Here is a 22105-nt window from a genome sequence, read left to right on the forward strand (position 1 = left end):
GTAAGTGTTATTTATTTAAATAAAATATGAACTTGAAAAAAAATTCAAGCTTGGTCATAGACAGATATTCTAAAATTTCTCGTGGGAGCACTCCGAAAAATCTGAAAGAAAAAATATCCCTTAGGTTCTTTTATCTATACTTCTTCATAAATCCTTTCCATATATCAAGCTTTATCCTGATGATCGTCTATTTGGTAATACATTGAACTAGGGTTTTTTATTTTTATTTATGCTGTGAAATATTGTTCCCAAAGCATTTGCTTTTGTTAAGAAATTCTTGGTAAATTTACTTCAGATATTTAAAATAATCTTCCAATTCTGCCTTTTATTTGCGTCTGAGGATTCATAAAATAAAAGAAATGTAGCTCAGATTCGAAAAAAAAATTTAAAGTGGTGTATTTTTGTTTGCAAACACTGTCAGAACTTTTCAAATCGAAACCAATGATTGCATTAAATGCTGAAGTTTTATAAATGATCTCATGCTGTAACTTAAAATACTTGATATTTGAAACATTAAAGAAATTCTTATATATATAATAGGCCGGCAAAGTATGAAATGCCGGCATTATACATAATGCCTGACTTTTTTAGGCAGAGTATGAAATATGAGAAGTATTACATACTTTTCCTAGGCATTATATATAATGCCAGATGCTATTTAGGTAAAGTATGAAATAAGCGTCCTGATGAGGTTTTAAGGTCAAAGGCCATTGACCGGTATACCCTACACTGATGGTTTTTTAAGGTCAAAGGCCACTGCCCGGTATATAATTGCCCGATACTCCAAACACTGATGTTTCTTCTAATCTATCATCAGTAAGTATTAATATATCGAATAAATGTAATTATATCCACGAATAAATTAATATCAAATCGGATGTAATAAATGTTTCTTACATTCACAAAAGCGACTATGTGATTGCCAACATTCCGGTGAAAGTCAACAACCACCGATTTCGGTCATTCACAGTAACATGCACATCATTTACATAATAACCTCATCAGGACGTTTATTTCATACTTTGCCTAAATAGCATCCGGTATTATATAGAATGCCTAGGCATGTGTGAAAATAGAAATCATTTCATACTTTGCCGGCTAATTTTAGGCATTATACCAGATTTCATACTTTGTCGGTAACATATACACTGCTGCTTAATATTTATTATTTATGAAATTGATTAAATTTATAGAATTTTATGTTGGCTTAATTAATCTATTCATCTGTAAAATCTTATTCATTTAATACACTTAGTTAAATTAGACATTGTAAAAGTATATTTTAAAATTTATGCACTAATGATGTTTTAATGTTATCATTGTACTTGCACGGTGCTCAAATTTAACGAAAGAGTCTGAATAAATTTTGAACTAATGATCAGACTTGCACGTACTAGGGCTCAATCTTAATGGTTTAAGGGGTAACCACAAATATGCAGATTAGTTAGAACAGATCATATTCTAAATTACGAAATCAGATCAAAAACGCACTTTCCCTGTGATTCTTTCATTTATTCAAGATGCTTCATTCTGTTTTTTGCGCAATGTAAATAAATTATAATTAATTTGCTTAAAAAAAAAATTGAAAATAAGAGATTTTTAAAACTAAGAAGAAGAATAAGTTGTCTACTGTTTTTCAGTCAAAATTATTGTCAATTTTATCTTTCCGACTATCTTTCGGTCATCATTTAATTCCTGTAATAAAAATTATGTATCTGTCAGTCTCGCTACTCTTTTGAAAACAACTATATAAATATTTAAAGCTCTTCAAACAATAATTTATTACATTTTAATGGCTATTGCTCTTACGAGACATCATAGCATTAATTTGGAGCATAGCTTCAATTTTTTTCCTTTGGGGAGTATACACGACAAATTTGTTTACTCTTTTGACTGTACATTAAAATTTATACTTTGTGTTTACGATTGTTTTAAGAAATATGTTGGAATAGCCTAGTTAGTAGGGCGTTAGACCCATGTTTAAGAGGTTGCGAGTTCGATCCCTTCCAGCCGAAGATTCCCCGTTTAGTAAATGGTGAATGATGCGTGATAAATCCGTCGGATCACAAAGTCCTCCACGTTTCCATAACAAATCAATACCTCTGGAGGTACTTCAATGGAGATTGATCGTTCTTTGGTTTAGGTCAAAGCTACGATCTGTGGTTGAAAAACTAAATGTATGAATGAGTCCGCCCTACAAACTGGATGTGAAGTGTATATTGCTGAAGTCGCATTCTTGGCTTTAGGCCTCGGAAAAACGAAAAACATCCAAGAAAAATCTTGTCCATATTTAACGAAGCGTTTTGGCCATGATTTTGATAAAATTAACAATAAGATACAATGCGTTATGATTTCGGTAATGCGGCAATTTTGTCCTTATACTTCAGGGCATAGCATGAAAATTATTTAATTGGCTAAATTTATTCTTCATTCCTGTATTTTTTACTAAATAAGTGGTAACAAGAACTATAATATTGCAAACGAAAATCTCCGGTAAACTATTACCATTTGAATTAAAAAATTACCTAATTAATGATTTAAATAAAGTCTACTTTTTGTCTTATTAAACTGAATTTTTCCTACTAGAAATATCATTACAATACAGTAAAGTAATTTTTTCAGATATTTTTTCTCCATGTTCATTAAATAAATTTCAAAATTTTTGCAAAGAAATTTCCTTTAACACTTCTTTCCTATTTTTAAACTCCTAACACACAGAAAATGCTTTATTCCATGCTAGTTATAAGGAAGTAAGAGTAGCTATACTACTATTTTTATCCTCAAATAAAAAAATGCGCTGTTTTCTAAACTTTCAAAATCTTATATATTGTCAAATATGAGCTGACAATGTCATATTTTTCTAAAGAGTTGTCAAGCTGCCAACAAGAATGGTGGTGAAACTAAAAATATTGAACAAAACCCGAACGACAAAGTAATCAAAAACAAAAGTGAAGTAAGAATGAAAGTCAGCACCATCAAGTCCGAAATGTGACAGAAAAAATAGAAAACTGTCAAATGTGACACTGTAAACTGAAAAATATGATGTAGTTGTGTCTTGGATTTAAAATATCGCACAACAATTTGTGAAATGCTTAAAAAAGTGTACACATTCCATTTCCATTGCATGCAATTGTTTTTCCAAATATCCCATTTCCAACTTGCGTCTTGTCAAATGATGTGATTCTTCAGTTTGAAGTACTATTATATAAAACTAAATTCATTTGGCTAAAAATAGATCTTTCGGGACAAAACTTATGCTTACGTACAAAAACAGTTTTTCAGTTTGTCTTATTCAGTCAAGCTAAGTGGTTTAGTTCTTTGCTCTCAATAATTTAAATTCAATTTTTTTCCAGCAGTTTTTACTCGCTTGCACACTTTAAAATATTTCGAATCAAATTAGGGTAAAAATTACCAGTACTTTTTATTGTAAATTCCGCTTTTACTGGAACGTAAAAACTGATATACCGTAATTTATACATGAATAATTACCGTATATTTACTGACTCCCTCTATTTAAATAAATATTACTGCAAAAATTACGGTTTGATATTTTACGGTCAAAATGGATTTTACGGATGGTGCACCCAAAGTGCCGGTATTTTTAACCGTAATTTATTTCAGAATTTTTTACAGTGCAGTGTAAGTAGGATCTCGGTGGTGAAAGATTTTAGATGCATTTCAATAAAAAAGCTTGCTTAAATTATTTTAAAGTACAATTCCATTATAGATTACTAAATAATTACTTACAAACAAAAAACTTCACAAAACGTTATTTAGTTATTTTATAAATAATTTCCAAACTCCTAATTACATGATTATTATTAGTTTTTGTATTATCATTCATTTTATTTCTTTGTCTTTGTTTCCCCTTTAATAACATATTTCTTGTTTTCTAAATTTCTTCCATGGAATATGCAATTTTCCTTTAAGAAATTAGCAAGTTCACAAAGTTCCTCATGCATTGCTCTCTTATTAAGTAAAATGCGATTAAACAACATCAGATTGCTCGTCATATGGTAAGATTACTAACCACTTCATTCTAAATTTTCAAGGAATTTAATGCGATCAACATCTTGAAAATGATTTCAATAAATCTTCACCCTTACACTTCTCCATGCTGTTTTGTATTTCAGGTATTTTTCAAGCTACATTGTTAGAATTTTCATTCTAAAAACCGACAGCAGTCTATAATTTTAATTAACTGTAAATTTTACAATTTTTTCTTTCCGTCACTGTTTCAAAAACAATTACAACAAATATGATATAAAAACCATGAATGCAAAGTCATACTGTTTTTTTTACCATTTATAACTAACATGATTTCAAACTATAAATTAGCGAAATTTTCAATAGCTCTAGTTAAATTAGCTCCTACAGCTAATCTTTTCATTGTGCAATGAGCATTGGAGTGCAAGACACTGGAAATTTTTCATCTGTAAAATGGCATGGAGGAAGCATTGTGGTGTCAACGCTGGGACTCGAACATAAGTTCTGCTGATCTGTCTGAGTAACATATTACAGGTTAAAATACGGTTTCGGCTAAAATACGTACTCATCTGCAAGGAACTAAGCGATGTCATTAGATGGGGTTAGTTGGAGCAATAAATTTATAGTTTCTTAACTGTATTAGGTGAAAGCAGTTAAAAAACGGTTTTTCTCACAGTTAACGTTTTATTACCATCTTATTCATGTTACTTGACTGTTTTGTTTCAATATGGAAAAAAATTAATTTAATAAATTGTTATTTAACCATTGTTTCGAGTAATTTCTGACAGTCCATATATCATTTCTGTTTAGGTATTATACATAGGAATTGAACCCTAACGAAGAGTGAATGGTGACTCCCCGAACCCCTTTCATACAAATATGAGAACTGTGTGTTAATCACCAGTTAGGGATAAAAGAATTTATTGTCAACGCATCCAATAATTTGCGTAAGACCGTAGACTGTCTGTCACGCTATATAAAGGGTTCATTCACTATTCATGTAAAGTTGAAAAAAAGCCTAGCTTTCAAATCATTTTTCAAGTATGGCCTTGTGAATCCGAAATGGTTGTATGATACAGCTCCATCAAACACCAATCAACAATCTCCCTCAAACACCATTGTATCAATCCGAAATGTTAATATTGATCTCGATCAGCTGTTTAAGGTCTATTCATTCATCAAAAGAATTTACTCAAAATGCGTCTGAGCTGCATTTAAATATGTCTGCGAAATTGTGTACCGAGCAGTTCAGGATTAACAGTTAAAGATGTCCAAGATAAGAACACAATAAATTTTCTTTTCCAAAAACAAAAATTAGACAACAACCATTCTACCAATGGGTAACCTTTCTTCATTTTGTAGTTGAATCCTATTTATATTATTTTTTTTAATTTTCTTTTTGTTACTTAAAAATAAAACTTCAATTAAATTATTAGAAAATTATAAAAACCATATAGCATAAATAGTAATAGTTTTCCGTGCATAAAGAAGCTAAGTTTTTAATTCAAATACATAAAAATATTTAATTTTATGAATTTATTATACATATTTGAATACAAAAATTTTTATTATCAGATTGAAAATGAAAGTATTGATTTAATCATATGAAAAAGAAGAGTACATTCATTCAGTTTTAATCACCAGAAGTTATTTTATTACTATTGTGATTATCTTTACTATTCTCATAATAGATTCAAAAATGCAGTAAATTGCTCAGATACTTTTAAATGAATATTTCAATACATTAGTACACTATGTGCTTAAATAGCTTTAACAAAATTTGTTTCAATTGATACAAATGTATTTTTTTTTATTTTTTTTTAAGAATTTTATTTCATAACGAAACAAACTTTTAAGAATAAATAAATTTTTTAAATTTCTTCTTGTCAAATATATCAAGTGATTTTGATAAGCTGTTTTTTAAAACTTAAATTATTTTTCAATACATTGTAAGAAATAGCTAAAACGTAAGTTTTTGTGGCATTAATTAAAAGAAAAAAAAACTTAACGTGTTCACTGCTGTTTAAATTTAATTAATAACTAAACTAATTGCCAGCTGAAAGTTTATTGCATGCATAATGGATTAATATTTAAAAACAACAAAAATTAATACATATTCCTCTATCAATATTCGAAACCTATTGCATCTCTTTTCGGACATTCCTCTAGTGCTTCAACTACCAAATCCAGTAATTCCTTCTGGTGATGTGGTTTAACTGGATGGACAATAAGTAAGTCGTGAAAATTGCAATCATTCCACAAGTTCGATTTATTTGTCAGCTGAGCACCATTCTTTGATCTTGCATTTGACAATAAATGTATTGCTCCGCCAGTGTAAACGTCCTTAGTGAAAAATAATCGAACTTCATCGAGATAGTCAACAAGCTTACTTAAAGCATCTAAACTTAACACATATCCAATATCGTTTATATATTTTATTGGAATGTTTGATTTCTGAATATATTCGCCTGAGTCATGCCAAAATTGTCTTGAATATGTTAGAATATGTGTAGTATGAAATGGATTAGATAAAAATCTCACTAAGATAGGGAGATTCACAAAACTGTCATCGTCTATTCGTAACACATATGATGGTTTACAGGTGTTTAAAGCCCATTTTAATCCATGCAGCACCTTTACAGTTTGATTTTGGTACGTGTCTATATAAGCACCTGAAAATTAGACGAATGTGATGAATTAGCAACATGGTGAATTTTTCACAAAATTGAAAATATCAAAAGAAAGGTTGCTTATTTTATTTGCTAAAGTTCATTTAAATGCTAACTAATATAATTACATTTACCGCAAAAGTTTAAAGCTATAGACTGTTTTATAATTAAATTTTTTTGTCTATTTTTTAAACTGTAAAGTTTTTCAAATTTTTCCTGATTCAGTTACTTTACTGTTAAAATTATTAGCGTATAGCTAACACTACTTTTGGTGTTGAGGTAAATTAAATATATTTTTAAGTACAGAACTGCTGGCATCTTGTGAAATATTATATAAAAGTGACAAAGTAACAATTGTTTAAAAGAATTATGGTGAATATATTACTATAAATGTGCTTGTTTATTAAACGAAATGTTTTTGCAATGAAGCATTACATTGATTATAATGAGCATGAAATTATGTTTTGCCGGTAAACAACAAACAAAAAATGAATGACTAAAAAACTTAAACTGTAAGAGTACAAATTAATTAAAAGTTTACCACATGAACTGTAAAATATTACATTTCAGTTTACCTCAATGGTGGCAGCTATAGACACTGTTATAGACTATGGATATAGACACTGTTATAGACTATGGGTATAGACTTCAATTCGAAAAATAAAATTGATTATTCACACATTCAAAGAAATTTTCCTTTTTAATTTTTTCTCCTTTCTATATTTACATGAAGAAATTTTTATGCAATTCCATCAGACAGAAAAAAAAGGCATAATAGTTTGAAACTAAAGGTAATATTAAAAACGTCCATCCTCTCATTTGACAGCCTCATTTGAGTTCAAAACCAGAAAATTAAGAGATTAATTGCAGAACATTTCATAAAAAAATGCAATTAATTTAAACGATAAATTGTTGTGTTGTTACACATCCCCCTGGAGAAGGAAAGCCTAGACCAGGTCCAGGGGCCCTATTACCAGCTTCACGGAATCTAATTCCGATCGAAATAAAGCTCTCATGACGTCATAAATCCGTGAATGTCAGTTAAGTCGTATTACGAGCTCTTGATTCCGCTCGGAACTAAATTCCGATGCGAAATTATTACGAATCCTATTCCGGCAGGTTTAAGAGTAAGCGAAATCTAGATTCCGATAAAAGTTTGTTTATTTTAGTGAACAAAATGGCGCTGTTTTCCGTCATACAGCTAGCTATTGCTGAAGAGAGTGATCGAAACACTATTAAGAGAAAGATCTATCGGCCTAAAAGATTTTGGGTATTCAAATATCCCGACAACAAAATTTAGAAGTTAATTTGTATTGGAAATTAGTTTTTTTAAAATGGTGTTACTCATAGGCGAAATTCAGTAGTGGAAATGAATAATATCGGATTGTGGAAATTAATAACAAAAGCTATATAAAAAAAATATGTACAAAAAACAATAGAATCTTAGCTAAAAAAGGGAATTACCAAAGTTAGCTATTAGAATTTCCTATATTGTTTGAAATATGCATGTGTGGGGATTTAACTATCGACTGTGTTAACCTTTAACTATCTTAAGGTACTTTAAGATGGATGCAAGTTAACATGTCTTGTATAATAGTGATTTGGTATTTAATATTTGTAGTGGTAATTACGCCAGATATGCCGGTAAAGCTTCCTTTATTTTAATCTGGATTGTTTTCTAGGTATTCCACAATCATTGTTTGCTGGCGAATATTAATTTTTGTACGTGAAGCCATTTGAAAATACTGCGTTGTAATTTCACTCTACACTACTCTCTGTACTTCAAATAAACACAAACTTGGCTTTTAGAACACAAAATTGTTGAAAATATATGAATTTTAAAGCTTTCAGTTCTAATTTAATGCGATTTTAACTCGCATAGAAGTAGTGAATACAAACATATCGTTGCCAGATTAATAAATTAGAATTATAATAATTTTCTAATTGGTCAAAGTTAGCCCCGCCTACAAATTTCAATTTCACCGGAATCGTGTGGAATGGCGATTTCGATTCCGGATTCCGATATCCTCATGTTACGGCAAAGTGGATATTACGAAATTGGCAATCCGATGAAAGCTAGTTTCCGATCGGAATCGTTTCCGAGCGAAGTAAATTTCGATGAGTTGGTAATAGGGCCCCAGAAGGCCCCGTCGCGTCAGTTTCCCATATATATATCTCAGTCCCCCATATATGATAAAGTCCCGATCAACCAGCAGCTGTTTAAAAGAAGCGCCAACGCAGGAAAGAAGGTGATCAGGACTTCCAGGTTGTGAGCAGGAACAAGGTTGAAAAGTCTTCTCACCATTTTGAAACCTTAAACACTTAAGATGGCCACTACGAAATCTGGCTATGGCCGATTGGAAATGCCGAGAGCCGCAGCATGTTAATGATAGGCCAGGGCGGTTGCCGGCATACCACTGATGGGATGGAGTACGGCACAGCACTGGAAGCAAACGATGTTTTCCCAGGGAGTGGATCTCAGTGGGAGTAAGACGGTTTAAACATTCCATAGGAAGAACACAGCCATTCTTGGCGAGCACATCGGCTATCTCATTTCCATGTACCCCGACATGCGATGGGATCCATTGGAGGCTTATTGATGTCTTCAGGCCTATCTCAGATAGAAGCTTCATAATCTCCCGGCAGGAATATCGAATATTCCCGGCCAGTTCTTGAAATACTGAATAGCACTCCTACTGTCGGTCAATATCCAGAAAACAATAAATTAATTGCTTTAAAAAAAAGAAGAAAAAAAAAACGATAAATTAATTGCATTTTTTTATTATATAACCTATATAATCTTGTGAAAAATTACAAACCACAAATATTCTAATAACCAATCGATCCTTCTAAACAGATAATATTTACCCAAATCTAAGTCAATGAGTACCTTTCAAAGTATTTTTAGCAACACTTTTAGTCATGACATTGTAAACATTATATATGTCTTAGGTTTACTTTTTTTCATTTTGCTTAATTTTTAAATTTGTGTGTACACCTCTTGTCCTTGTCTCAAAGAGAAAAAACTCTTCTTTATTATCTTTATTATCTTCTTCTTTATTATTAAAAACTCTTCTTTAAAATTTGCCAACCTGGGTTGGCAAATTTAAAAGGAAATCAAATTTCTCAAACCCATAGTTTTTCTTTAAGTTGGTTACACATAAATATTAAAATTTAAAATCTATAAAGTTTTTCATAAATACGTACTGTAGTTAGAGTATTATCGACAATGTTAACCTTCCGCAGCATAGAATCGAGTAAATATGTCTTATATACCAGTGAATTGGAATTGAATAATTGTAGCGGTAGACACGCTACAGTACTCCTCCTCCCAGAATTTTATGTGTGATAGAATTCGATGAACGTATACCACTACTAGATTCATTGTGGTTTTGTGAAAAGTCGAGAGATCTGTATTAGGATCACCGGACTTTGAGTGCTGATAGTGAGAGCTAACTTAAGTTCACGGTCGTGGTCGCTTATATGTTGCCATTGGCACTCAGGTGTATACCTGTCGACGTTGTGTGCGAACGAGACGGAGTAGCGACAGTGTGATGAGGACAATGTCGCTGTCACAAAAAAGACAGTCTGTATGGTATTTTCAAGATGTTAAAAATTTTATTTAAATTTTCCTATTTGCCAATATACTATTTTTATTTATTTTAAAATTGAGTTTAAATTTTAAAAAAACACTGAAATTAATTTTATTTCTAAATTTAGTTTTTTTTCAAGAAAATCCTTATTTATTAAGTGTCTAATTTATATTTTTTGCTTCATTTTATTCATGAAACTTTCTTCGATTGAACTTAGTTAGCAATTTTTAAATTTGGAGGTCATAAGTATTTTTAAAACTTTTCAAAGTTCATGTCTTAAGAATATTCAGAAACGTTTAAATTAAATATAGTCTGCTACGTTCAACGATAAACATTTCAATGTATATTAAGTTCAATGTATAAACAAAATATCTTTAAAAATATTATTTAGTTTTCAATAAGTAAGAAAATTCCAAACATGAAATTCTGTCTTTTTATTATATAAATAAATATAGACCAAGTAAATTTCTTTTTCACCCGAAAAGCAACCTTTAACGCCTTCTAAATGTGAAGTTTTAGTACATAAAATGTGAGCTTTACAAGACAGCTGAGAGTTGAACCAGATAATATATCAAATTGGAGAAACTTTTCTATAGTAGATAATGATGTATCTTAAACCAAATTCAACTTTCCCGGGTTTTTTTCAACCATGATAGTTTGTTCCTTGAGAGCTTTCTGAACCCAAATACTTGAAGAGACGGAAATTTCGTCATTCAGTACTCTTTCAATACTTTCAAAGCGTAATTTTATTTCAATAAATGGGAATGACTCATTTTTAAAATGATAACTGTAAATGTTAACAAGTGCCAGACAAAAATATGAGGGCAATACTTTTATCACTTAGGAGTTAATTTTTCCTTCGTTTTTCTAACCTGGAAAATGGCATACCAGCAAAACCCATGCTCTAAAAATTAGCAAAAGTTACTCTTTTTTATAAAATAATAGTGTTTCTTGAAACGATGAAGTATAATTAAATAAGATGATATGAAAATCTATTCATAAATCGTATGAATTGTAATGTATCAAGCATAAAAGATTGTTTTCGTTTATCAAGACACAACTGTTCAATTGTTCATTAAAGTCAGTATTTAATAGAGTTTATTATTTAGCTATTTATATTGGATAGTATTTAATAAATAATGGTTATGAATGGTTAGGGAAGATTTTACAATAATATAATTTGCATATGAAAGCAATATTTTGTTAAAATACTCACCTGCCAAAATATCATTTGATATATCCTTTTCGTATTTCACTAAGACATTCAGAAACTTATTTTCTGACCTTCCCACAAGAAAAACAGTTCTCGTTCGTAAACCATGACTCATGATTTGATTTGACCACGTTTTTCTAATGGCTTCTCGTTGCTCAAAATGATGCGGTTCAGATGTCACTAATACAAGTAAAAACACATGCCCTTGGCAAAAAGATTCTTTTCCAAGGAGACCTTCAACAGTTAATTCCATCATAGGAATAATTTCAGTGTTTGCGTACATCATATCGTAAGAAGCAGATTTCAATTCTGGTAAATCACTTGTGTTTTTCGTAGAGGAATGTTCATCAGTTATCAGTTCTTTTTCTGAAGTAAAATTGATTGCGTTCGATTGATTTTCAAATGTGAGAGTTTTTAACCAAACTAATCTTCTAACTTCAATAGCCAAGAAAGAAAATATTGTAAGGACAGCCATTATAAGCATTATCCAAGCAATTGCTTTTCGTGGAATCAAGCACAAAACATTCTGGCTGATACGAGCATAGCGTTTCATGTTTTTAGCATTTCACTCTGAATAAGAATAAAATTCCTTAAAAAGTTTTACGTGAGATATTTTATTTGAAATAATATTATATTATTTCAAATAATATAACATTATTTTACATTATTTATTTTTATTTTTATTTTATTTTTTGAAAATAATATACGTGACTATTCTTAAACTAAAAATAATATACATGACTACTCTTAAATTAAAAATAATATACGTGACTACTCTTAAGCAAAAAACAATACACGTGACTACTCTTAAACAAAAAATTGGCAAATACTTTTTTAAATACTACTCTTTGCGAAGATAAAATCAACTTTCTTCTAATTGCTTGTTTCCTCCTTTTTTTATAATGTTTAACTTGAGAAATATTTAGTTACGAACTCTATCTTCTTAGTATAACTATGTGACATCTTTTTATTTTTTAACTGAACTAAATTCGTAGTGCTTGTGAATAAACATACTCAAAATTTGATACTTTTAATTTCTATCTGAATTGTTTCGTAAATTTTTTTTTACAAAATCATAATTAATTACTAATCTCAATTACTGTAAAAATGATTCTACTATAATTTTAAGCATCCTACAAAGGATATTCTGACCTTCAAATATAATTAAAATTTAGTTTATCTGAAATGCGGATGCATTTTGTAACACAAAAACAAAACTATGTTCTGAAGACTAGGATAAAGCCAAGAAATATATTCCATTTTTAACTTTTCCTTCACAATACTCAGTCAAAGTACTTTTATAAATATATAAGTTAAAACTAATCTAATTTAAATTTTTCAGTTGTTGGAATTAAAAAGCTATTGAAAGTCATTTAAACAATATCTAAGTATTTATCAATCATTAAATAGCATGGTAATTAAAAAAATGCAATTCTCATTTAATTTCACTATAATAAAAATTTTATTTCCTTCTCTTCATATTTTATGCAAATTGAATATTTTTTTCCATGATTGGTTATTTTTTCCTTTCATTTTGACAGACTTAAAAAAATAATTGTTTGTATTAATGTTTAATTTTTTCTAAGATTTCAAATGTCTATAATGTTTAATTTTTTCAATTATAAGGAATCAGAACTCACGATATATTCATGAATCTTTCTCATATTTGTATTGGTTATCTAATATTATAATTCTTTGTTTTATTACGATACTTTCACAGAGAATCTAAAAGTGCATCGCGTTACATTTTATGCATGAATATTTAAATAATTATTTATACGTTAAAACATTTTCTTAAAAAAAAAATCATTACTTACCCACACTTAAGGATTTAATTTCCAATATTTTATCTCATTTTAAAACATTATTTAACTCCTGCTTTTTTCCATACTACTACAAAAAGTGTGACAATGATTTTGCCATCATATATTAACTTCATTTATAGAATTAAAAGTAATAATTTTAGGAAATACCTCTAAGGTTTTAAAACACCAGCTAATTACAAATCATTATAGTAATTTGTTGTAACTGAAATGCGTTTTATTTTATAAGTATGGGGAATATTACTCGTTGCTTGTTTTTGTTTTAAACTCAGAATGAAACCCAAGTAATTCTTTCAGAGTTTCGGACTGGAAAAGACACTTTTCGTTTTATTTCATTTAAGAAACCCTTTATGTGCTCAGTATAGGCAATGAGAAGATTTGCTTTTAGTTATTTTCTTTACTTTAGTTATTTGCTTTTAGTTATTTTCTTTAGTTATTTTCTTTATATAACAGTTAGCTTGGATAATGCATATTTCTTCCTGCTCTAGAAATATTGAGTCACAGATGAACGGTAAAAATAATTGATTCTACTTTTTAAAAAATATTAATTTTGTCACATTTTGTAGGTAATACAATTTATCTCATTATTTTATGTAAAAAATTTTAATGTAAGAAAAGCTGATCACTTAGTGATAAATGAAGTCATAGTTGTAGTCCGTTATAATCACTGGAATTTCGGAAAAAATTAAAATCTGTGTAGAAAAGTATCTGCCTATTTCTAAATAATAAAAACAATCTGGGATTGATTAGTCGTTCAGTAATGTTGAAAAGCATAAAAAAAAGCCTAAGCTATTAAGTTTAACTTTTAAAACCAAAAATGATAATAAGTAAAAATAATAGTAAATAATTTCTTAAAATAGTTTTATAAAATATAAAACTGTAATTAATGTGTTACTAAATGTCCTCTTTTAACATAATTTGTAAATGATAAATACTAAATCTTCATAAAGCAAATGTTTAAATTAAAAACTACAAAAGTTTTTATCTAAAACTTTTTTACTAAACTACTGAAACTTTTTTAAAGAAATGCATTATAAATAAATATTTATTTCTAAAATTGGATTTTACATTAATATGCATTTTTATTTATAATATGTTTGATAAGAGAAGCTTTGATGTTTTTTGGTTCCAATTTTATGAGAAAATGCTTTACAAAAATTTCTCAGTGTGTCATAATAAATGTAAATGCAATTCTCTGAGATTTAATATGTATGCAAAAACCAAATTCTCTTTTAAATTTTTTTTCATATTTAATATAAATAACATTTATAAATGTATTAATCAAAATTAATAATGAATTTGAAAAAAAAAATTAAAAAGTATTATTTTAAAGCAGTCATACAAAATTACGGAAATATTGTTAGTATTTTTTCAAAACAATAAGTGCTTTACAGTTGTATAATAACTGTTTACATAAATGTTTAAAAAAAATTACATAAAATGCTAATATAATATTTTAGTTTTGAGAGAGTTAAATAAAATAGGGAAAATAAAAACATTTTTCTTAATATTTAACATTATATTTTTTGGTGACTTTTATACCAATATTTATATGTCTGTTGTTATAACTTAATGTTTGGTAACTGCAATTTAAGAAACGGATGTAAAAAATACCAAATTCTATTCCTTCAAACAAATATTTTGCTTACGGCACATTTAGATTTTCCATAAAGAATCCTTTAAAATGCCTTGAATAACCAAAATGTCTAGGAAAAATTGGAAAAATAGTTTTCGTTAAAATGTCTGAAAACAAAATCAAACTGTCAACAGAAAGTTTTAACTGAAAGTCTCTCCATGTCTCGATACATTTTTAAAATGTTCGATTTTTTTTACCAATAATTTAGAAGATATTTCTTGGATGCTGTTAGCCTTTACAATTACTAGTTAAAAGTGAATTCTTAAACATCTAAAGAAATCATATTTGGAAGCTTTTTTTTAACTTGTGAAGTGATAAGGTAAGCAATATTCTAAAATCACTCTACTGCCCAATCATTTAAATTGACCCAGAGGCTTTTTTTACCTTGTGAAGTGATAAGGAAAGCAAAACTTTAAAATCACTCTATTGCCCAATCATTTAAATTTACCCAGAGGCTTTTTTTACCTTGTGAAGTGATAAGGAAAGCAAAACTTTAAAATCACTCTACTGCCCAATCATTTAAATTGACCCAGAGGCTTTTTTTACCTTGAGAAGTGATAAGGAAAGCAAAACTTTAAAATCACTCTACTGCCCAATCATTTAAATTGACCCAGATGCGGAGAAAGGTTAGACTTTTTTTCTAACCTTTCTCTGCATCTGGAACAGTCCGCAAAAAAAAAAAAAACGAATCACCCTGAATAACTTTCGTTCTAATGATCGGATTTTCACGAACTAAGTGTCAATCTTAATGATTCCTGGGGGTGACTTCAAATATGCTAATTAATTAGTGCTAACTAGTAATTAAGTTGCGAAATCAGACACTAAAACGTACTTTCTCTGAATAAACATGTATTTTTTTTTACATATTTGGATTTTTAACCTTCGAAATATAGGGAGTAGCCGCAATCTGGGAGATATGGTCCCCATAGTTTGGTCAGGAGAGTGATCCAAAGTTCGTACCCCTTAATGTTAATTTCACTTTTTACGTTTTTAGTCATATTTATAAAACTAATAAAGCAATTTAAAGAAAATTGCACCCACTCATAAAACTCATTTACCCAAAGATAATTTCACGAAAAAAATAATATTTAATAATTATTAATTATTTTTTATTATTTAATTAAATTGAGGATGAAAGAATTTTGAATTATAAGGTATAAATTTTTTTATACCATATAAATCTACATATTTTTCAATTGAAAAATCCAAAGTTTCAACTGTTTTTATTTATTAGAAGCTGAGAAAAATTTAAATTAATTATTTTAAAAAAATAATTTGGCGACAATAAAGAAATGATTAAATGGGGCGATTAATATTAAAATGTGATAAACTTGCAAGGAACTTGACTTCGCGCGCGTAGTATAAAATTTCATTCATCTTTTTTTCGCTAATAATCGTTTGCTAATCTTTTTATTTTTATTTCTTTCTAACTATAAAATACAATGTTTCCTTTTTAGTCGCTTAATAATTTATTTGCAATTTAGTAAAGAAATTTGAATAAAACATTTTGAATAAAAAACACTTTATTCAAGGAATGTAGGATATGATATGATCTTCTGATAGAATATGATTATACACCAGATTGTGCTTATTCAACGTGATATGAACTAATTTTCCTATATTTCGTCAAAAGAGGATAAGAATGATATTGCTCCAAGGGACCTACTCAATAATTTCGCTATTTCCAGAATGAAATCTGTTTGATCGAAACATATTATTCCTTGAAAATTAATACGAGGAAAAAATTAGCTTTTACTATTTATCTAAGCTTATTCCATTTATTTAATGATAGCGGTATTAAGGTTAAGAATATGCGATGGAAGTCCCGTTTACTATTATACTATAAATGCATTAAATCATGCAGCTTGAATAATTTATTTTAAGCAAATTATTTAATAATTTTAAGCAAATAAGGGTGTAAAAATAAACTCGATCAAAATACTCCGAAAGTATACCCTAAAATATATGTAGAATAAACTTTGGCATTGATATATAAAAAATGCCTTTTCAAAACTTATTTTAATATCGAGTGAAATAATTTAATATGTTGTGTAACTAAATGGATAATATTAAGAAACTGAATCGAAAATATAAAAACTTCATCGATTTAAAAAAATAATAAATGATAATAAACATAGACATGTTTTGAGCGTCTAATAATGAAAGTCACAAGTTATTCAAGCCTGACAAGTCTTGAGAATTGGCGATTATATTTGAACGCTCGAAAGCATGTCGACTTTTACTTCCAATTTTTGGAAATCTGAGTCTGGAAGTTTAGCGTTGATATGCCATGCAACTATCACTGGTACTTAAAAGTAGGTTACCTCATATGTAAGGGGGCGGTCTTAAACTACTGGAGCTTTGTTGCCACATAAAGGATTTCATATTACCCAGTTTTAAATTTCCTTTTTCTCAAAAATTTAATCATTCCTAATTCATATTTAAACAGATAAACAATTTAATTAATTTTAATTCGATTTTAAAAGAGCAAATGCAAATATTTCTATTATCAATAAATGTAACAACTAATTTTTTATTTCAATGCAAGTGTTTATTTAATTATTATCCAATGTCACGACAACTAAACATCGAAATCAATTTTTAACCTTCCTTTCTTCAACCACATTAAACATTATCATATGCGTTATTAGCTTTAATTTGGCCTTAAAATCCTCAGCTTATTTATATAAATATTATTATGAGATATCGTGAGGTTGGCTGATTTGGCTTTTCTTTTGGCAGTGTCTTTTTTCGATAATGCGCATTTAGTGGATCTCTCCTGTACTACTAAGCGTGGATTAAATACTTACTTTTTTTTTGTCGGATGCCTGTTTAGGCAGTGGGGGTGCGGTTGTTCCTGCTTTTCAGTGGCGCCATCTATGGTCAGGAATTCGACTTCGGCCATGCCATTCACACAACCACAACCCGCTTACAGGGCGGGTCACATTCACCCACAAAGTAAAAAGGACATAGAAGAGAGAGAAAGAAACATCCACGCCTTGCCCTGTATTTGAACCCAGGACCTTTCTGATGCAAGGACAGTTCCCTGCCCCCTACACAGGCCGGTCTGCAAAACTTACTTTAAATTTGGCTTTTGAATTGGCAGGTTATGGGGAATTTGTCATCCATAGCCTGTCCTTACACATATTGCGCAAAATGTATTATTTATCTCCTCTGGTGTTAGCTAAAATTATAAGGCGAACGTTGCTTTCATGGAACTTCACACTGCATCTTAAACAGTAAAAACTTTGATTTATGTTCCAAAACTTTTCTTCCTTTCTCCCAAAACGTCTCTGTTAGTTAAAATTATAAGACGAGCATCGTTTTCGTGGAACTTTGCAACGTGTAAGAACTGCGGTTTCTCCACCAATTTGTTATCCAACTACCTAAAAAAATGTAATAACGAACAATTTTTTTTTCTTGAAATTATCACCAAATAGTGTCTTTTTTGCAATTTATAGGGTGTATGAAAACACTTGAAATGCAAAACATTTACACCAAGATAACGCACCTTCACATGATACGTTAAATATTTCCACTTCCGAAAACTCGAATATTAGCACACCTTAGATATCGGTAACTGTTTGCGATCAATTACGATGTAGGATGATGCTTCAATGCTACTTTTCATCTACAGAAACAAAAATTTGCCATTAAAATATGTATGTATGTTGTAAGTAGCATAACGAGGTTTTTTATAGTTTAATTTTAGAATCTCTGTAAACTATAATAAAAAATTTTATAATGTAAAACTTCTACCAGCTTCTGCTTTTTTAAGCCTAGTTCAAATTTGTCTTAACATTTTCTCTAGGCATATGTTTGACTAACAAACTAATTTTATTTTAAGAATAAGTGTATGTATGCATTCGAAATTTATGATTATTACTTTGGATTGTCTCGTAAAAAAGAACTTTGCTCCCTCTTTCTTGTATTTTGTTCACTGCAGTTAGAAATAATTAATTATATGTAATTATAAAGAACACTGTTATTGAATCACAAATGGTGGTAGCTAATTTTCTCCAAATAGTGTTAAAGAACATTTTTGGTGCTTCACTATGCCAAGAATTGTCTTTAGAACTAAGCTACATTGGTGTAAAGTAGTTGTCACTATTTTTGGTGATGTGATGCACTAGACTTAGATAACAATGTAAATAATATTCATCGAAGAGCCATTACATTATAACCACCCTCCATCTATAACAATGGGCTCGCCCAGGTTTTCATGGTTTCTCGCCCAGGAACAATGTTTTCATGGGGCACATTAGGACCCATAATCCTCATAGAACAATCACTGACGTCTGTAAGCTACTTTAACATAGTTCACCCATTCATGGCAACAGGTTGATGGTGTTTACTAACTGGATAATGCATCATGTCATAAGGGTCGAATCGTCATGGATTGGTTCGAGAAACATTCCAGTGACTTTCAGGTTATGTCTTGGCCCCTAGATTCACCTGACCTTAATCCAATAGAGCATTTGTGGTCCTACTTGGAAAACCAAATTCAGGCTGCCACACTACGCCCTCGCAATGTGAAGGAATTGCAGGACCAGTTGGTGAGCGCTTGGTACCAGATACCTCAGGCTACCTATCAGCACCTTGTGGAATCAATGTCACGACGGGTGCTAGCAGTTTTGAGGGCTAAAGGTGATGCTTCATGTTATTAGCAGGGTGGTCATAATGTAATGGCTCTTCGGTGTATATATTTGAATTTGCAGTATAGATAATGAATATTATAAGGTTTTCAGTAATTAATATCTGATAGTTAATAATTAATGACAGAACAGCTAGTTATAGATAAGATATAGATCCTGTGTGCAAAGTCATATTACAGTACGATTTTTCTTATAATTTGAATAAAACTTATATGTAAAACTTATTTATAATTTCCACTAATGTTTGGAAAAACGAATTGCAAAAATTTCCCTTTATTTATTGATGCACTTGAATAATGGGTATTTCATTCTAGATCCTAATACACGCTATTTTTGACTGAAGCTTTAGGTAAAGAAATATGTTTCTTCTTAAATTATTTATTATGGATTTATTCTTCATTTTGAATATTTAACTTTTAGTTATTACTACCCGGTAAGTAGGATAAAAGTATTATAATGTGCGAAAGGAATCCTAGCAACTATTCGAACATTTCACAAGAGGAAATGAATGTGGAGTAAAATTTAAAATAAAAAAAAAACATGTATTCTTTAAAAAGCAAAGTATTTCTAATTTTTTCCAAAGGTTTCCTTCTTAGAAATATATTTTCCCTCGCAATTTCTACAAATTACTCATCCATAGCTCTTAAATGCAACAATACTTGTAATACATACTCAGTATATGTAACATGCTGCTATTTAAGTTAAAATTAAGTAAAATATGGAAACAAACTGCTGAAATTTTTACGTTTTCTTTACGTTTTGATCGTTAATCGTCCTTTTGAGTTTCTTTGATTAACTTTGCATGTATTTTCGAATTATATTTTTGAATTAGAGTTGATTTTAAAAAGTAAACATAAAAGTTATAAGCAACATATTCTTATTGCATAACTGTATACTATTGAATAAATAGAAATGCATAATAATTAGAAATGCATAAATTCGTAATATTCTTCGAAAGCATTTTGAGTTAATGTGTATAATTCCTATCAAAATGATGAAAGAGACGTTTCAGATTATTTTTAAGACTATAAGGTAATAGTTAATTTAATGGTTAATTTTCGTCGGAATAAAATTATGAAAGAGTTTTTAATGGATTCACTATATTTCTTTCTTTTTTGTATACGTTGATCTCACAATTTTGAAGGAACATTTATATTAAAATTATTTAGAAAACTAATAAAAAATTTAGAATTATTCGAATCAGTATTTTTTTAAGAAATATCCTTTTTAAAAATGGTTTAAAAATAGCTTTCTTTAACTTCGTCGACTTGATCAGAAAAATTGATCAGATTGGACTTTATTTTGTAGGCTGCCTAAAATGATGATCAATATATAAAAGAAGGCGAGTTTTTTGTGAACATTTTTCAAACTCTGTTATTCTTCTAAAGAAACTTTGTTACGATTCTGATTGTTAAAGAAGGTTTTTTTAAAGAAATATTTTCAATTTAAATTTTAAAAAAAAAACACTTTTTTACCTTTGTTAATAATAGTTGTACTCGCAGCATATTATATGTAAAAATATGTCACAATTTCTTATAATATTGCTATTTTGTACTGCATATTGTGCACTAGAATAAAATATTTGTTTAAAATGCTTCATTTGTTTCTTAAACACCTTTTAGAATAAATATTTACAAAACTTGCAAATAATTCTAATATGCACTCTATATGTGTAAAAATGAGCAGTCAGAACAGGAAAATTTCAAGAACCGAAAGTACACTCTATAACAAAAAAATCGACGCACCAAGAAAGCACTGAGACGTGCAAAATCGACGCTCGATCAGGCTGGAATGATGCCGACTGGGGACGTATAGCCTTTAGCGACGAATCCCGCTTCCAACTGTGTCCTGACGATCATCGAAGGCGTGTTTGGAGACGCACAGGGCAGAGGGGGATCCTGTCTTCACTATTGCACGCCACACCGGCCCTCAACAAGGCATTATTGTCTGGGGTGCCATTTCCTTTGACAGCCGGTCCCCTTTGGTGGTCATTAGAGCTACACTTACTGCACAGCAGTACGTCGACGACATCCTAAGACCTGTTTTGCTACCATTCCTTTTGCAGCGCACTGGGCTGGTTTTTCCGCAGGACAATGCCAGACCACATACGGCACGTGTTGCTAAGAACTGTCTGCAAGCTTGTCAAACTCTTCCTTGGCTTGCCAGATCACCAGATCTATCTCCCATCGAGCATGTCTGAGATATGATGGGAAAGCGATTGCATCTGGCGCGGAATGTTGATGACGTCGTTCGACAATTGGATCGAATTTGGCAGGAAATACCGCAAGAGACCATCCGGGAGCTTTATCGGTCTATGCCACGCCGTGTGGCAGCTTGTATCCAGGCTAGAGGCGGTTCAACACCTTATTGAACTTGTTACTGTAACTCTGCAATAAATTATTCGATTGTTCTGATATTTTAATCATTTACTATTCTGTACATTGTCTTCCTATCCACCAATTTTCGTTTCAGTCGGACAATTCCTTCTTGGTGCGTCGATTTTTTTGTTATAGAGTGTATATATCTCAA

General features: G+C 29.9%; 1 protein-coding gene across 1 annotated transcript; it reads right to left on the reverse strand.

Moving 5' to 3' along the window:
• Positions 1 to 6109: 6109 nt before the first annotated feature.
• LOC107449888 (beta-1,3-galactosyltransferase 1-like) lies at positions 6110 to 12636 on the reverse strand. The gene is made up of 2 exons (XM_016065556.3): positions 11466 to 12636; positions 6110 to 6659 (listed from the first exon to the last, which is right to left on the reverse strand). The coding sequence occupies exons 1-2, from the start codon at positions 12013 to 12015 to the stop codon at positions 6112 to 6114; spliced, it is 1098 nt and encodes a 365-aa protein (XP_015921042.2). The 5' UTR covers positions 12016 to 12636; the 3' UTR covers positions 6110 to 6111.
• Positions 12637 to 22105: the final 9469 nt, after the last annotated feature.

The sequence above is a fragment of the Parasteatoda tepidariorum genome, chromosome 8, assembly GCF_043381705.1.
Source record: "Parasteatoda tepidariorum isolate YZ-2023 chromosome 8, CAS_Ptep_4.0, whole genome shotgun sequence".
NCBI lineage: Eukaryota > Metazoa > Arthropoda > Arachnida > Araneae > Theridiidae > Parasteatoda > Parasteatoda tepidariorum.